Source organism: Gigantopelta aegis, chromosome 2 (assembly GCF_016097555.1).
Source record: "Gigantopelta aegis isolate Gae_Host chromosome 2, Gae_host_genome, whole genome shotgun sequence".
Lineage (NCBI taxonomy): Eukaryota > Metazoa > Mollusca > Gastropoda > Neomphalida > Peltospiridae > Gigantopelta > Gigantopelta aegis.
In genome coordinates, this window is record NC_054700.1 from 6,868,333 (window position 1) to 6,884,100 (window position 15,768).

General features: G+C 38.1%; 1 protein-coding gene across 1 annotated transcript; it reads right to left on the reverse strand.

Annotated features, from left to right (window-relative positions):
• Positions 1-1,600: 1,600 nt before the first annotated feature.
• On the reverse strand, positions 1,601-15,504 carry LOC121379329 (ceroid-lipofuscinosis neuronal protein 6-like). The gene is made up of 7 exons (XM_041507904.1): positions 15,417-15,504; positions 12,708-12,810; positions 11,675-11,773; positions 9,974-10,162; positions 6,995-7,050; positions 6,120-6,255; positions 1,601-1,762 (listed from the first exon to the last, which is right to left on the reverse strand). Exons 1-7 carry the CDS (start codon positions 15,494-15,496, stop codon positions 1,601-1,603), a joined length of 825 nt encoding a protein of 274 aa, XP_041363838.1. The 5' UTR covers positions 15,497-15,504.
• Positions 15,505-15,768: the final 264 nt, after the last annotated feature.

Genomic DNA, 15,768 nt, shown 5'->3' on the forward strand with positions numbered 1-15,768 from the left:
TAGCACAACTCAAAAGTTGTTTTTCATTAACATTAACTTACATTCACAATGCAACAGTAAAACTAGTTAAAGCAAACGAGTCGAATTAGACATATTCTAGGAGCAGATTATCACCTTGATTTAGACGTTCTGGTAGATGTAGCCCAGTGGTAAAGAACTCGCTTGATGCCGTCGGTCTGGGATTAATCCCAGTCTGAAGACCCTCGGCTATTTCATATTTCAGCCAGTGCACCAGGACTCGTATATCAAAGCTCGAAATATGTGCTATCCTGTCTGTGGAATTGTGCATATAAAGATCCCTTGCTATTACTGGAAAAATGTATCGGGTTTCCTCTCTGAGACTATACGTCAACATTGCCAAATGTTTGACATCCGATAGCCAATTATTAATAAATCAATGTGCTTTAGTGGTGTCGTTAAACAAAATAATCTTTATAACTTTTAGACTGTCGCTATAACTGTTCGGTATAAACCGTGGATACACAATAAATGTATATAAAAAGTATGGTGATTTAATTGAAATACGGGGCGGGGTCTAGATCAGACGGTAGAGCGCTCTCCTGAGGTACATGGGTAGAAAAATCGAAGTCCCTTTGGGGACTCATGCTCGTGTTTTCCGTTCCAATCAGTACACCACGACTGGTATATCAAAAGCCGTGCTACCGTATGTCCTGTCCTGCCAGTGGGAAAGTGCTCGTATAAGATCTTTTGTTGCAAAACATGTAGAGGGTTTCTCCTGAAGACGACTATGGTTGAGAATGATGAAATGCTCGACATCCAATAATGGGTGATTAATAAAGCAATATGTTCTAGTGGTGTCATTTAAGAAAACAAACTTTAATCCAAATATGTGATATCTGGACTATGCTAAATATAGTGAATAATATGACCAAGGTTCGGGTATATACAGGACTCCTGGGTATTTCTCTCTCAATGCCTCGTCCTTCCACAACCACGCCACCCACACTCCCACTAACACCATGGTGGCGCTGCAAGTGTAGAAAAGAAATAGACCGTTGATATCCATCCACAGGCCAGAATGAGACTGGATTATGATATACACGAACATACTGCAGACGGTTAGGAAAAAGACGGGAAATATCTGACCTTCTGTTACAAGGTACCTGGAATCCAATCAGGCAAAACACAGCATTAGTACATTTGTCTGTAATTTATGTATGTATGTATGTGTGTACGTATGTATGTCAGTATTCTAAATAGAGGTAATAACAGCAGTGTGGAGAAAAAAACCACAACAGTAGATGCTACTGAAGCTGCACAATATAATAAACCAGCCTTCATCAGTTACATTAAAAGTGTTTTGACATTAAAAGTGTTTTGAATATAATAGATAGATAGATATAATATATATATATAGATAGATGGATAGATAGATAGATAGACAGACAGATAGACCTCCACACACACATAACCACACGCTTTAATATGTGCCCCACTTCACTTATTTTTTCTAACAAGACAGTTTAAAGCTTATGCATTTCAACATTCCCGTTAATCTTGCAATGTACCCTATGCATATGTTTGAAATAAGGGGTAATGGACGGCGCGCTAGTTATACGAGCAGGTTTAATTCTGGGAATTACTCAGAGTTACTGTAGAAGGACTGCCACTCCTCAATACGATACATTCTTCCTACTTCGCCTTTAAGAAGACTGTCACTCAAGGCGATGAAGCATTCTTTCTTTATATAAGAGGATTTCCACTCCCAAGACATTCCCATTCCGTCTTGGGATGATTGCCACTCCCACGAAAATAAGTTTTAATTATCTCAATAAGAGGACTGCATAGTTCTAGGACAATATGGCAGTCTTCCTTATAGGAAGACTGCCACCCCAAGACGATTCATCCTTCCTACTGCATGTTTAGGACTGCCATTTCCAAGACTGGCTAAACAGATTTAAACCTGAACATAATAAAGTTTAATGAGTAACTTGCGTCCAATCCTTTTTCTATATTATATACAGAATGCGATAAACTATATTTCAATGGATACTTACTATTATCCTGTTCAATTATTTAGACCCAGAGTTTTTTGCAAATGTTACGTTTATTTCCTATTCGATATTTGTTTTCTTTGCATTTACCCCTGCGTGTGCTGTAACCTCACCGTGGTGCAGGGGTGTAACATTCTCTTTGAGAATGGCCAATACAGCACAAAATTGAAGTTTTGAGTAAAATTCAGAATCCGTAAAATTCTGTGATATTTGTGTTTTTGCACAGTTCTTTACACTGTTTTTGTTTAAGTCTTGAATTTTTATATTGATGTTGATCATCACTTTATTTATTTGCATTACCATAGTTTGACACCGAATAGCCGATGTATTTTTCGTGCTGGGGTGTCGTTAAACATTCATTCATTCATTCATTCATTCATTCATTCTTTGCATTTACATGAAAACAAACCCAAACCCCGACAGGTTTTATATACAAATCATCATATAAAATGCACGAAGTTGACTTAATTCCACTTTTTAAAAATCTCTGTGTCGTTTGAATGCACGTTATTTCTCCTATAAATAACTACGGTCATTTGCATATCAAAACATTGGGATCTGAGGCTACGTGAAGGCCATTATAGCTTGTTTCACTAAATCAAGGTTATTATTGTTTTGCAGTGTGTAACAGCATTGTCTAATCTTTCCGTTAAACATAGATGTAAACAAACAGAACATGTAACCCTTTCTTGTAGGTGCATTATATTTAATAAATTTAGCTAATGTAAACACTACTGAGGTGTAGCACAGTAATAAACACAAATCACCTCACACACCGCAGGAATGTGCTTTCCAAATTTATAAATAAATTTAATGCAGGGCCGGAAATGTTATTTAATTTGCCTCTAAATTGGGAACTATACGTGGGTGGTGCTAGGGGCTGGGGTTTGGGGGGGGGTGTGTGTTACATTTGTAATGCGAAAAACCAAAGGGCTATTGTTCGGACTCGTATGGGGTCAACCACTTTTTCATCCCGCAGACACAGCCCTGAATGTTCAAAATACGATAGCATTGCTTGGTCAATAACATCATTATTTCGATCTATGATTGCACGTGCTATTGTAGCAATGTGTAAACCACGTAAAATACAAGTTAGGTAGGGTATATAAATTCATTGAAAATGTAGTAGTCGACATTCTTGTTATTGTTATTTGAGGAAAAATATGGGTAAATCGAAAAACACTTCAGTTGATGTAAAATTGTGTATTAAGAACGTGTTCGATTATTTTGAAGATGAATATCAGCGCGGTAGACCTAGGTATGCTTCTTATCGAATTGTCGATCGAGTTGCCGCTGCACTTAAAGTTTCGGTTTCAACAGTAAAAAGAACTGTAAAAAATCTAAGCTCTACGAATCCAAGCACAGAAATCACTGTTAAAAAACGCGACCGAAAACTCATCGATTTATTTGATAAAGATGTTATTAGACGACGAGTATACAGATTTTATAGAGAGGGCGAATTACCTACATTACATAAGATTAACGTGGCTTTAAGGGAGGAATGTGGAATCAACATATCCATATCAACTTTACGAAGAACACTCCATGACCTCGATTTTAAATACCAACATATGTCTACAACCGGAAAAGTGATTTTTGAGGACGCCAATATATCACACAGGAGACTGTCCTATCTCCATGAAATATCCAGTTTACGAGAACAGGGGTATTTAACAGTGTATCAAGATGAGACCTGGGTGAATGTCAACCACACAACATCCCACCACTGGACAGATATCCACCCGGGCACAAGTACTGCCAATCACCTGCCGAAATCAGACGCTGCTGATCGAGTTCCTAAACTTTGTTCGGTGATTGGGAAGGGAAAAAGACTTATTATTTGTCATGCTGGCTGTGATAAATATGGATTGATAGATGGCTGTGAATTGATCTTTGAGGCTAAAAAAATAGACGGAGACTATCATGGTGAGATGAATCATGACAATTTCATCAAACGGTTTGAAGAACAACTTATGCCTTCTCTACCAGAACCTTCTGTTATCGTCATGGATAACGCAAGCTACCACAACAAATTAACTGAGATTACACGATGTCCTGCACTAAACGCTAAAAAGGAAGAAATTCAGTCGTGGCTACGAAACAAAAATATACCTTTTGAGAGTAACATGACAAAGCCAGTTCTTTATGAACTTGTGAAAAGTAACAAATGTGCAAAGCAATTTGTTACTGATGGTATTGCTGAACGCCATGGGCACTTGTGTCTAAGACTGCCGCCAAGACATTCTGAACTCAATCCGATAGAACTGATCTGGAGTCAAGTCAAAGGGCACATAGCTCGTCATAATGATGGTAAAATGACCACGGTGCGGAGAGAACTTGCACATGCATTGAACTCTGTCACACCTACACACTTCTCTGACGCAGTTAAACATGTAATAAAGATTGAAGAAGATTTTAGAAAACAAAATAGTTTTATAAGAAATAAAATACCCCCTGTGATAGTCCCCCTTAACGAAGATAGTGATGAAGAAATGAGTTCGTCGACTGGTTAAGTTATTTCTCCATACCCATCAGGAGTATTACTTTAATGTATGCATGAACTCTTTAACACCAAAAACAATTTATTTCCATATCATTCACTATCAAACAACCTAACAACCTATAAACTAATCGACTAGAAATGCATATAGACTACACATACATACGAGAGAAATGTTTATTTAACGACACACTCAACGCATTTGATATACGTTTATGTGGCGTCAGACAAAACTGTTAAGGAGCATTATGACAGTGAGAAAGAAACTCGCTACCGCCACATGGGCCACTGTTTCCGATAAGCAATTTTGATATGCAATAAGGAACGTTTTATATGCACCATCCCATAGACAGGATAGCACATACCACAGCCTTTATACATCAGTTGTGGTGCACAGGCTGGAACTAGACACAACCCAATGGGTCCACCATATGGGATCGATCAGTCGACCTACCATGAGCGAACGCTTTACCTCTGAGCTACGTCCCGCTCCATATACAAAAGAAGCCTTAAGTGGGGTTGGGGTTGTGCAGAGGGTCACACCTCCACCAATCGCATGCATACCATATTCTTCTCTCTCTCTCCCTATAACCATATAACCATAGATTATAAAATATATTGAGTGCGTCGTTACATAAATGACGTCTCTCTCTCTCTCTCTCTCTCTCTCTCTCTCTCTCTCTCTCTCTCTCTCTCTCTCTCTCTCTCTCTCTCTCTCTCTCTCTCTCTGTTCTCCCTTCAGCGCGCGCGCTTGTGTATTCCACAATATAATTATAATATTTGAAACATATTTTATTTTCAAACTGAGGTTTTGTCACTTGAACTCCCCACCTGAATCCGCGCCTGCTTCATGTTTACAGATATTTTCTTAAATATAGGTCATACTACGATTTGTGCGGATAGGACGATAGAACCGAACATTAGTTTGAAACGCACTATAGAATGATGCTTTTGATATGCAAATGACCTTAGGTATTTATAGGAGAAATAACGTGCATTCAAACGACACAGAGATTTTTAAAAAGTGGAATTAAGTCAACTTCGTGCATTTTATATGATGATTTGTATATAACACCTGTCGGGGTTTGGGTTTGTTTTCATGTAAATGCAAACAAAACAAATATCGAATAGGAAATAAACGTAACATTTGCAAAAAACTTCGGGTCTAAATAATTGAACAGGATAATAGTTATGGTATGTACTAATGAACTCATAATCGCTGTTAAAACTGATGGTGTTAGGTGTTGGCAAAAGGTGATAATGTTTATGTTCAGTAGATGCAGAAGCACCAGCAGCAACAGTAACATAGTTGTAGTAGTAGTGGCGGTGGTGGTGACAGAGCCGGTTTATCCTAGTGGCACATGTAGCATGTGCTACGGGCCCCGCGGTGATCTGTACAAATATTAGCCCCAGGTCATTTTTCCACCATGAATTTCGACTATATATCTTGGGAAGGCGAGTGGTCTTGTTATTTGTGCTACAGGTCCCGCGGATCCTTAAACCGGCTCTGGGTGGTGGTGGTGGTGGTGGTAGTAGTAGTAGTAGTAGTAACAGTAACTCAGTAAGTAAAGTAGAAGTAGTACCTAAAATAAAAATGTTCTTACCAGTAATGCACTGCACGAAATATTTTCAGTAACCGGGGTTTTGATATCGACTTTTTTTCTTTCATTGGCGAGTGGTCTTTTCACAGTGAAACAACCCATGAAGTATAGAAACAAACTCAGGAAGAAAGGAATGTACCTAAAATAAAATTAAAATAAAATGCTATGCTGCGAACATTTGTTTTTCCGGGGGTTTTTTTTCTCCGTTTTTTTCTCTTTTGTCCGTTTAATAGGTTGCTAACGTAGAAAGTATATGAGGTTTTCCTGTAAAATACCTACATAGTCAAAATTAATGTTCATATGCTCGACTGTGTAAAAACAATAGTCATGAAATATCTAATTATTAAACCGTATCGCTGATATATAGCTTAAACAGCTAAAATGTTAATCCAGAAGAGCGTGTTCGATCTCTTATCGGATATCATTACGAAAATCAAGCTGAAATGAAACGAGGTTTAGATTATTGATGGTAACTGTTGGTAACGAAAATACAAGTTTATTAAAACTGATATAGGGTGAGTTTGGGTGGGCTGCGTTGTTAAACGAAAACAGAATCTGAAATAAAATGTTCTTTTTTTTCCTTGGGGTATAATCAAGTTCAGTCGGTAGAGCGCTGCCCCGGGGCGTTTGGGTCTAAAGATTGCGACTGGTACATCAAATGCCATGGTATGCATATAGAATTATATGCCTATAAAACCCCTTGCTACTAAAGGAAAAAATGTATGGGTTTTTTCTCAAAGACTACTTGTTAGAGTGACCAAATCTATTACATGTCTCCAACAGTTTAATTAATCGTTGTGCTTTAGTGGTGTCGTTAAACACAACACACTTTCATTGTCGTAAGGAGGGTAAAGTGCATTTAAACAATAATAACGTACCACATGAGATGACCTATTTCTTCGTCATAACTGTAAAGAAGTTCAAATGAGCTGACCTAGAAAGAAAATATAAAATGTACTGGGTCCGCCATCAATTACTTGGTTTTGGAAAATATAAAATGTACGTATACTGGGTCCGCCATCAATTACTTGGTTTTGGAAAATATAAAATGTACGTATAATGGGTCCGCCATCAATTACTTGGTTTTGGTAAAATATAAAATGTACGTATACTGGGTCCGCCATCAATTACTTGGTTTTGGAAAATATAAAATGTACGTATAATGGGTCCGCCATCAATTACTTGGTTTTGGAAAATATAAAATGTACGTATAATGGGTCCGCCATCAATTACTTGGTTTTGGAAAATATAAAATGTACGTATAATGGGTCCGCCATCAATTACTTGGTTTTGGAAAATTTATCATGCAATCATGCTTCCTATTGACGTGATAACCCCTACCTGATAATTCGAAGTGTTATCGTGTCACTAGGAAATGATTTGTGCGCATGACAAATCTTTGCTCGATTTTTAGGTAGATCGTTTTCTCATTTTTCAAACATCCACTTACAGCAATAATTGTTGAACTGCATAGATAAATGTAACATTTACACTTCCTGTAACATCAAATTACCTCTTATTTTTCAATTCGCTATTATTCGCTCCCATTCGGAACTAGCCAGCGTTTTTTAATTAAACATTTTCCTGCAAAGAATGTGTACATTGGAACGGAATGAATGAATGAATGTTTAACGACACCCCAGCACGAAAAATACATCGGCTATTGGGTGTCAATCTATGGTAATGCAAATAAATAAAGTGATGATCAACATCAATATAAAAATTCAAGACGTAAACAAAAACAGTGTAAAGAACTGTGCAAAAACACAAATATCACAGAATTTTACGGATACTGAATTTTACTAAAAACTTACATTTTGTGCTGTATTGGCCATTCTCAAAGAGAATGTTACACCCCTGCACCACGGTGTGGTTACAGCACACGCAGGGCTCATTGGAACAGCGTCTGACGTCACAGTCACTAGCAGTCAGTAATGTAATCTTCAGGTCACACATACACTTGAGTTTATTTTCACAGAAAAGGTACAAAACTTGTAATGTGACACAACAGACTATGAAATATAATCAAAGTTGGGGTTTTTTTAATTTGGAAATACACAACTTTTAGGTTGGCTATGTCATTCCTAAGATGTTTTTGGGCACCTGCAATTGTCCGACTTCCGGAAGTAGTTTCTACACGATAAAACTAAGTTTCTATACCGCTTTTGACTGAAACAAAAATATAACTTGAAAGGGGTTACACTAATATCGTGGTTATTTGATTCGGTTCGATAACGGTGTAACAGGCTCGCTGAGGCTCGCTGATCGCCTGTTGCATTATCTAAACCTCGCCAAATAACCATATCAAAAGGTAGTAACCTGACGTTTATATATAACAACAGTGGTTATTTGACTCGTTGTTTTAAATAATGTCAATGGGAAAGTAAATAGGCTCGCTGAGGCTCGCTGAAACCTCGCTGAACCTCGCCAAATTTGTTAGCATATATATCAAAAAGGTAGTGAAAATGATTTCTATATATACCAATCAGATATGTTTTTAGAATAACGTATTTACTAGAATCTGTGGTTTAAATATACGATATCAATGGTGGCGGTAAAGGGGGCCCAAAAATTCCCTCATTTGTAATCGAAAGTTATTATAAAAAAAAATTGTTTTGGTGCATCCGAGGAATCAGTTCGGAAATGTCATTTTACTCACCCCCCCCCCCCCCCCCCCCCAATTTTGTTTTGATTTTCTGGATCCGCCACTGATTTTATGTTGTTACTAACAACTGAAATAAAAACAAATTTGGTTGTTGTGCTTAACATTAGATGAATGTGACGGGATTAAAAACGATGGTATCGGTCAAATTGTTCGCAAACACTCGCCCATCTTTACATACCGGGTGAGGCATAATTCGACGCCAACGTCCTTACGCCAACGTCCTTGCGGCTACTATGGTTTAATTTATTATTCATTCATTTTCGTGCTTATATCCATTTAAGGTTCAAGCACGCTGTCCTGTGCATACACCTCAGCTATCTAGGCTGTCTGTCCAAGAAAGTGGGTTAGTGAGTACTTGTAGGTGGTTAGAGAGAAGTCGGTGTAGTGGCCTTACACCTTACCCACGGATCGTTAAACCCGTTCTGCGTCGGAGCCTGTACCGGGATGCGAACCCAGGGGCCAGTACCTACTAGCCTTAGGTCCGATGGTTTAACCATTGCATCACCAAGGTAGCTATATGGTTTAATTGATCAGTTAATATTACGTACAACAAGTAGAGAACGACTGGGTGAAGACGGTTTCGGGTTCTGCATCTTGGAATTGTCTCTGACACAGAGGTGCAGTTGGTAACCTAGCACCCGCTTGTGTGTATGTGATGTTTATATATGTTCTATGGATCTCTGATCTGAAATAAAAATCTATTATTATTATTATTATTATTAATTAAAGGGACATTCCTGAGTTTGCTGCATTGTAAGATGTTTCCGACTAATAAAATAGTTCTACGATTAAATGTACATGTTAAATATATTTTCTTGTTTAGAATATCAGTGTCTGTATATTCAATGTGTTTCTAGTCGTCTTAATATTTGTAAGAAGCCCAAACTGGATTTTGTCTTCAAATAATTTCGTACGTACGAAAAAATATCTTTTAGGAAATAAAATGAAATTTAACCTAGTACAAATATTAGAACGATCAGAAACATGTTTAATATATAGCCACAAATATTTTATGCAGAAAAATATATTTGATATGTAATTACAATCGTTAAAGAGTCTCTGTTAGTCGAAAGCATCTTAACAATTGCAGCAAACTCAGGAATGTCCGTTTAAAATTTCACCAGTTACCTACACAAATTAGCGAACGACTGGGTGGAGGAACACAGAAAGGGATAGATCACATTAAACATACCAGACCTGGCGGTTTCAGATTCTGCATCATGGGATTGTCTCTGACTGAGAGGTGCAGCTGGTAACCTAGCAACGTGAGCCTGTGGTTGATAGAGTCGCCCACCAGGTGGATGCTGGCCCCCATCACGAAGGTGATCATTGTCAGGTAGGTGAAGGTCGAAGAGATCCGTGTCCGACTTCTTTCCTGTAACTGGAACATAAACAAGTAACCTGGTCATTTCATTTCATTTCAACTTATTTTCGTGCTTATATCCAATTAAGGTTCAAGCACGCTGTCCTTTGGCACATACCTCTATCTGGGCTGTCTGTCCAGGACAGTGGGTTAGTTGTTAATTGTTAGTGAGAGAGAAGATGGTGTAGTGGCCTTACATCTACCCATTGAGTCGTTAAAACTCGCCCTTTGTGGGAGCTGGTACCGGGCTGCGAACAATGTAGGCCTACCTACCAGCCTTATGTTCGATGGCTTAACCACGACGCCACCGAGGTCTGTTAACCTGGTCAGTGAGATTATGCTCATAACAACAATACGCCTTTGATATCAAAAGCATAACACAGAAGGAACGTTGTAGCTATAAATAAATATGACCTGTTGTTGTTGGGGAGAGAAGGAGTGGGATGAAGAGGTGGATAGCAAAAGAAGTTGAATAATAAGAGAAGCTGCCAAATCGGGATGAAATAAGATGAGATTTAAAAGGAGAGAAAGGAAAGATTGCATACAAAATGCATGCATTTTCATACTAGGATAGACATACGAAACAAAATCAAATGAAACAATGATGCTAAATTGCAAGTTATTCCCATATACATGCTTTAGACATACAAAATGTTATTTGATATTCATTTTCAATTATATTAACAAACACACACACACACACACACACACACACACACATATATATGCGTGTGTTTGTGTGTGTGCGTGTGTGTTTGTGTGTGTGTGTATGTGTGTGTGTGTGTTTGTTTGTATATGTGTGTGTGTGTGTGTTTGTGGTGTGTGTCTGTGTGTTTCTATGTGTGTATGTGTGTGTGCGTGTATGTGTGTGTATGTGTGTGTGTATGTATGTGTTTGTGTGTGTATGTGTGTGTACGTGTTTGTATGTGTGTGTATATCTATGTGTATACGAGTGAGTGTGTGTGTGTATGTATGTGCGTGTATGTATGTGTGTATCTGTATATGTGTTTGTGTGTGTGCGTGTGTGTGCATGCGTGCGTGCGTGCGTCAGTGTGTGTGTGTGTAAGTCCGTGATCTCAAGGCACCTCATCCAAGGCATGGTAATATTGCTCTGGAGTTAATTTTTAAAATGTAGACAAAAAGAAGCAATCGGGTAGTGTTGGGAATTGGTTTGAATTTCATCATCGAACATCGGTTATAATAGGTTGGCACCAACCGATCAACTTTCGATTACACAATCGGTTACAATTATATGTTTGGTTACAGAATGCAAAAATATGCAAACTTATCCCATCTACCTGTCAATGACATTTAAATGTTTTCCACAACAACAACGGGTTTTGGGCCCCATCTATTACAAAATCCTGGATGAACGTTTGCTTTAGAACTATATCAATCAGGACCATGTACCTATTATGGCGATAATTTTATAAATCGATAATTTTACCTTTCATAACTATTTAAAAAAAAAATTCTTTAAGAAGAATACAAGAAAGGAAACCCAACCAATGAAACACAGTAACAACCTACTTTCAACAGACAGAATGGTGTGATGACGTTGTAGGCCATGTGGAAGTAGTCACCGACGCTGGGCTTGTTCATCGGAAACCATTCAACTGGTACAAATATCTGCAAATAAACAACGTAGGAATCGGCAAAATAGACAAAATCTGTATTTTATATGTCTACTTTTGCTTTGTGTTTTACAACAGATGGTGCATTTTGTAATAACGTATCTTTGAATCTGTTCCAGCCAGTGACCCATAAGTGGTGTAACAAAGGCCGTAGTATGTACTATCCGTTGTATCCATGGCATAGTGCACGTGGCAGCTGGTTTCCTCTCGTATTACCTCTGTGGTCCTTAACCATATGTCCTACGTAGTTAACATGTACTGAATGCGTTGTTTAATAAAACTTTTTTCTGAGAAATGGAGACGAGATTTTACAAGGCAGGTAAATTAAAAGAATGCCTGTTTTACAAAAAGTAAAGTAAAGTTTGTTTTATTTAACGATGCCACTAGAGCACATTGATTTGTTTCTCATCATCGGCTATTGGACGTCAAACATATGGTCATTCTGACACTGTTTTTTAGAGGAAACCCGCTGTCGCCACATAGGCTACTCTTTTACGACAGGCAGCAAGGGATCTTTTATTAGCGCTTCCCACAGGCAGGATAGCACAAATCGTGGCCTTTGTTGAACCAGTTATGGATCACTGGTCGGTGCAAGTGGTTTACACCTACCCACTGAGCCTTGCGGAGCACTCACTCAGGGTTTGGAATCGGTATCTGGATTAAAAATCTCATGCCTCGACTGGGATCCGAACCCAGTACCTACCAGCCTGTAGACCGATGGTCTAACCACGACGCCACCGAGGCCGGTCGCCTGTTTTACAACACCTCAGTACATTTTAACTGTGGGTACTTGGAACGAATGAACGAATGAACGAATGGATGGATGGATGGATGGATGGATGGATGGATGGATGGATGGATGGATGCCTGTTTAATGGTCAATTATGTTGGTTGTAGTCATGTGTGAAGGAATTGAAGTTAATACTTACAGCGGCGATTGGTCGGCCGAAGTCAAAGATCCAGTTCTCAAGAGCTAGAAGTAGCCACAAGTCATAGTGGAACTTGCTTTCACTGCCATGGTTACCATCAGGTCTGTTAAAAAAAAACCCAGATTGAATGATACATAAACATTATGTTTGACAAAATGGAAGAAAATGGCATACTTTGTATCTATTACATACATAATCATGTCTTGTTTTTCGACTGTTGTTAAATGTGTTTGCAAAGGACGTAGAATTGGGAAGCAGAATCTTCTGTATTAGAGTGCTTAACATAAGTAGATATGTTTAGCCATTAGACTTGTAGATAGTAAGTACTGCATTCGCTCCCCCCCCCCCCCCCTCGTTACCGACTTCCACCCAGAGCGAGTTTTAGCAACACGATGAAGACCATTTCGCCGACTTCTTTGTGACTAACAACCAACAATTAAACTTAAGCTCTGTGTTCTGGACAGAAAGAAAGATATGTTTTATTTAACGAGGAACTCAACATATTTTAGTTACGGTTATATGGCATCGGACATACGGTTAAGGACCACACAGACACTGAAACAAAACTCGCTGCCACCACACCTTGGGCTACTCTTTTTTTATTAGCAGCAATGGATTTTATATATGAACCACCCCAAAGATACACCAGTCGTGGAGCACTAGCTGGGATGAGAAATAGCTCAATGGGCCCACCGACAAGAATCCATTCTAGATAGCCCTGCTTCAGGCAAACGCCTACCGCCGTGGTATGTACTGTCCTGTCTGGAAAATGCATATAAAAGATCCATTGCTGGTAAAGGAATTTTGTTTAGCCTGTTTTCTCTAAGGCTATGACAGAATTACCAAATGTTTGACATTCAATAGTCGATGCTTAATATATCAATGTGCTCCAATGGTATTGTTAACAAAACAAACCTTTTTCTTTAACTTTATTCTGAAGAAAAAACACTTAGTTCAGTAGTACGAGCGCGGGTGGGAAGACTCACGACACCCTTATATATTTCACATGCTTTTGTTACCAGCTTAGTATTGATTTATTCTGAACAGCACTCACAAACTTCTAATAGTATCTGATAACCTTACCGTAAATGGTCTGCTTCACGAATGTAAACAGCAGACAAAAAGTATCACAGTGGCTTAAGATGATATAAAAAAAAAGTTGAAGTTTGTTTTGAGAGCATATTCATTTATTAATCATTGGCTGTTGGATGTCAAACAACTGAAAAGTTTTATCCGTAGTCTTAGAAGAAACTCGCTACGTGTTTCCATTATTAGCAACAAGGGTTCTTTTATTTGCACTTTACCACATACAGGACATCATATACCACGGTATTTGATATATAAGTCCTGGGGCGTTTTTCTCGGGAACATTAAATAAAATTCATGTTAATATATTTGAAATAATGCAGGTGCACATGTCCTTTTTAAAGTTGCACCCATAATTGAACCAAGACTATTGGTAACTGGTACATGACAAAATGGAACTGATAAAACATTAAGAAATATTTATGCCACCTTTGACATATTTAAAATAATTAAACCAAGACGGTGAAACACATCACGGAAATATTGATGCTGGTTTTCTCATAGTCCACTTAAGTTTTGCATTTACCATAGTTTGACACCCAATAGCCGATGTATTTTTCGTGCTGGGGTGTCGTTAAACATTTATTCATTCTCATAGTTTTGTATAATTGCCAGTCGAAAGTTGAACAGAGCATAAAACATATAATATATTTAAGATTCGTTTCTGATTGATTGAAACATGTGTTATTGCCTTTAAAGGCATACTGTCACAGATTTAAGGACCTTATTTCTATTTTAATGAATAATAAATAAAAATTACATTAATATTTACAGACCAAATCTAACTATTGCATCACTTGAACTACATCATGATGGAGTAAAATCCATGTCAACTCTCTCAGCAATGTTAGCTTTTGAATTATGGACCATTGCTATAATTCAATTATTTTTACAAAATATCATTAATAAGTGGAGTATGGTGGTTACGTAGATGTGTGAATAAAGTACGTTTAGAGACAAATCAAATATATATATTTTTAAGTAATACTTTGTTAGGCTATGAAACAGGTCAGTGGTCTGTGACAGTATCCCTTTAAAACACAAATGGGTTAGACACAAGATATACAATTTACTAGGCCTTTTCCATAATACATACACGTCATAACAGTAATATATTTATGCAATTTAAATATGAACAGAAATACATACTACTGAATGAAAGAAAGAAAAAAAGGAAGGAAAAAAAGAAAAGAATCAAGGTTAGCTGTGTGTTGTAAATCAGACAGCAGGGTTGCTGCAATCAAAACACAAACACGAACATGCCATCGCAATCTGATAACGTTGAGCCTATAAATAATGTCCTTGGTTCTTGTCGTTGTGAAGAAGCAAAATATTCTGACCGAATCGGCCTCGGTGGTGTCGTGGTTAAGCCATCGGACATAAGGCTGGTAGGTACACGGTTCGCAGCCCGGTACCGGCTCCCACCCAGAGCGAGTTTTAACGACTCAGTGGGTAGGTGTGAGTCCACTATACCCTCTTCTCTCTCGCTAACCACTAACAACTAACCCACTGTCCTGGACAGACAGCCCAGATAGCTGAAATGTGTGCACAGGACAGTGTGCTTGAACCTTAATTGGATATAAGTACATAAACAAGAGGAAATGAAAAGAAATGAATTCTGACCTTTTAATGTGTCCGTCCGGGTGTTTGTCTTGTTTATCAATATGTCGTTTGCGTACAGTTGGCCTGAAAGCACCCGCCATGTTGAAAGTCGTCCACGTGCTAGATCCAAGGAAATGAGATAGTTCAGCGATACGACCCTATCTGTAGTTTGTAGATATCTACTACCGTATACATCTCATTTAAAGCGACAGACACTCGTTTTTAAACATTACCATATAGTGTTTTACCACTAGAGCCGTATGTGTCTCATAACTGAAATCAGACATTACTTAGATTTTGTTCTTTTGATTATCCATTTCGCATATATAAATATGTATGTATGTATGTATGTATGTATTGATGTATGAATATC

What these genes read in the sequence shown, in the direction of transcription:
- LOC121379329 (XM_041507904.1), bottom strand. Translation starts at nt 15,496, where the DNA reads ATGGCGGGTGCTTTCAGGCCAACTGTACGCAAACGACATATTGATAAA. An exon ending in ATCTGAAACCGCCAGGTCTG is followed by an intron (nt 7,051 to 9,973) that starts GTATGTTTAATG and finishes TTTTCTTTCTAG; the next exon opens with GTCAGCTCATTTGAACTTCT. An exon ending in GAAATAGGTCATCTCATGTG is followed by an intron (nt 6,256 to 6,994) that starts GTACGTTATTAT and finishes ATTTTATTTTAG; the next exon opens with GTACATTCCTTTCTTCCTGA.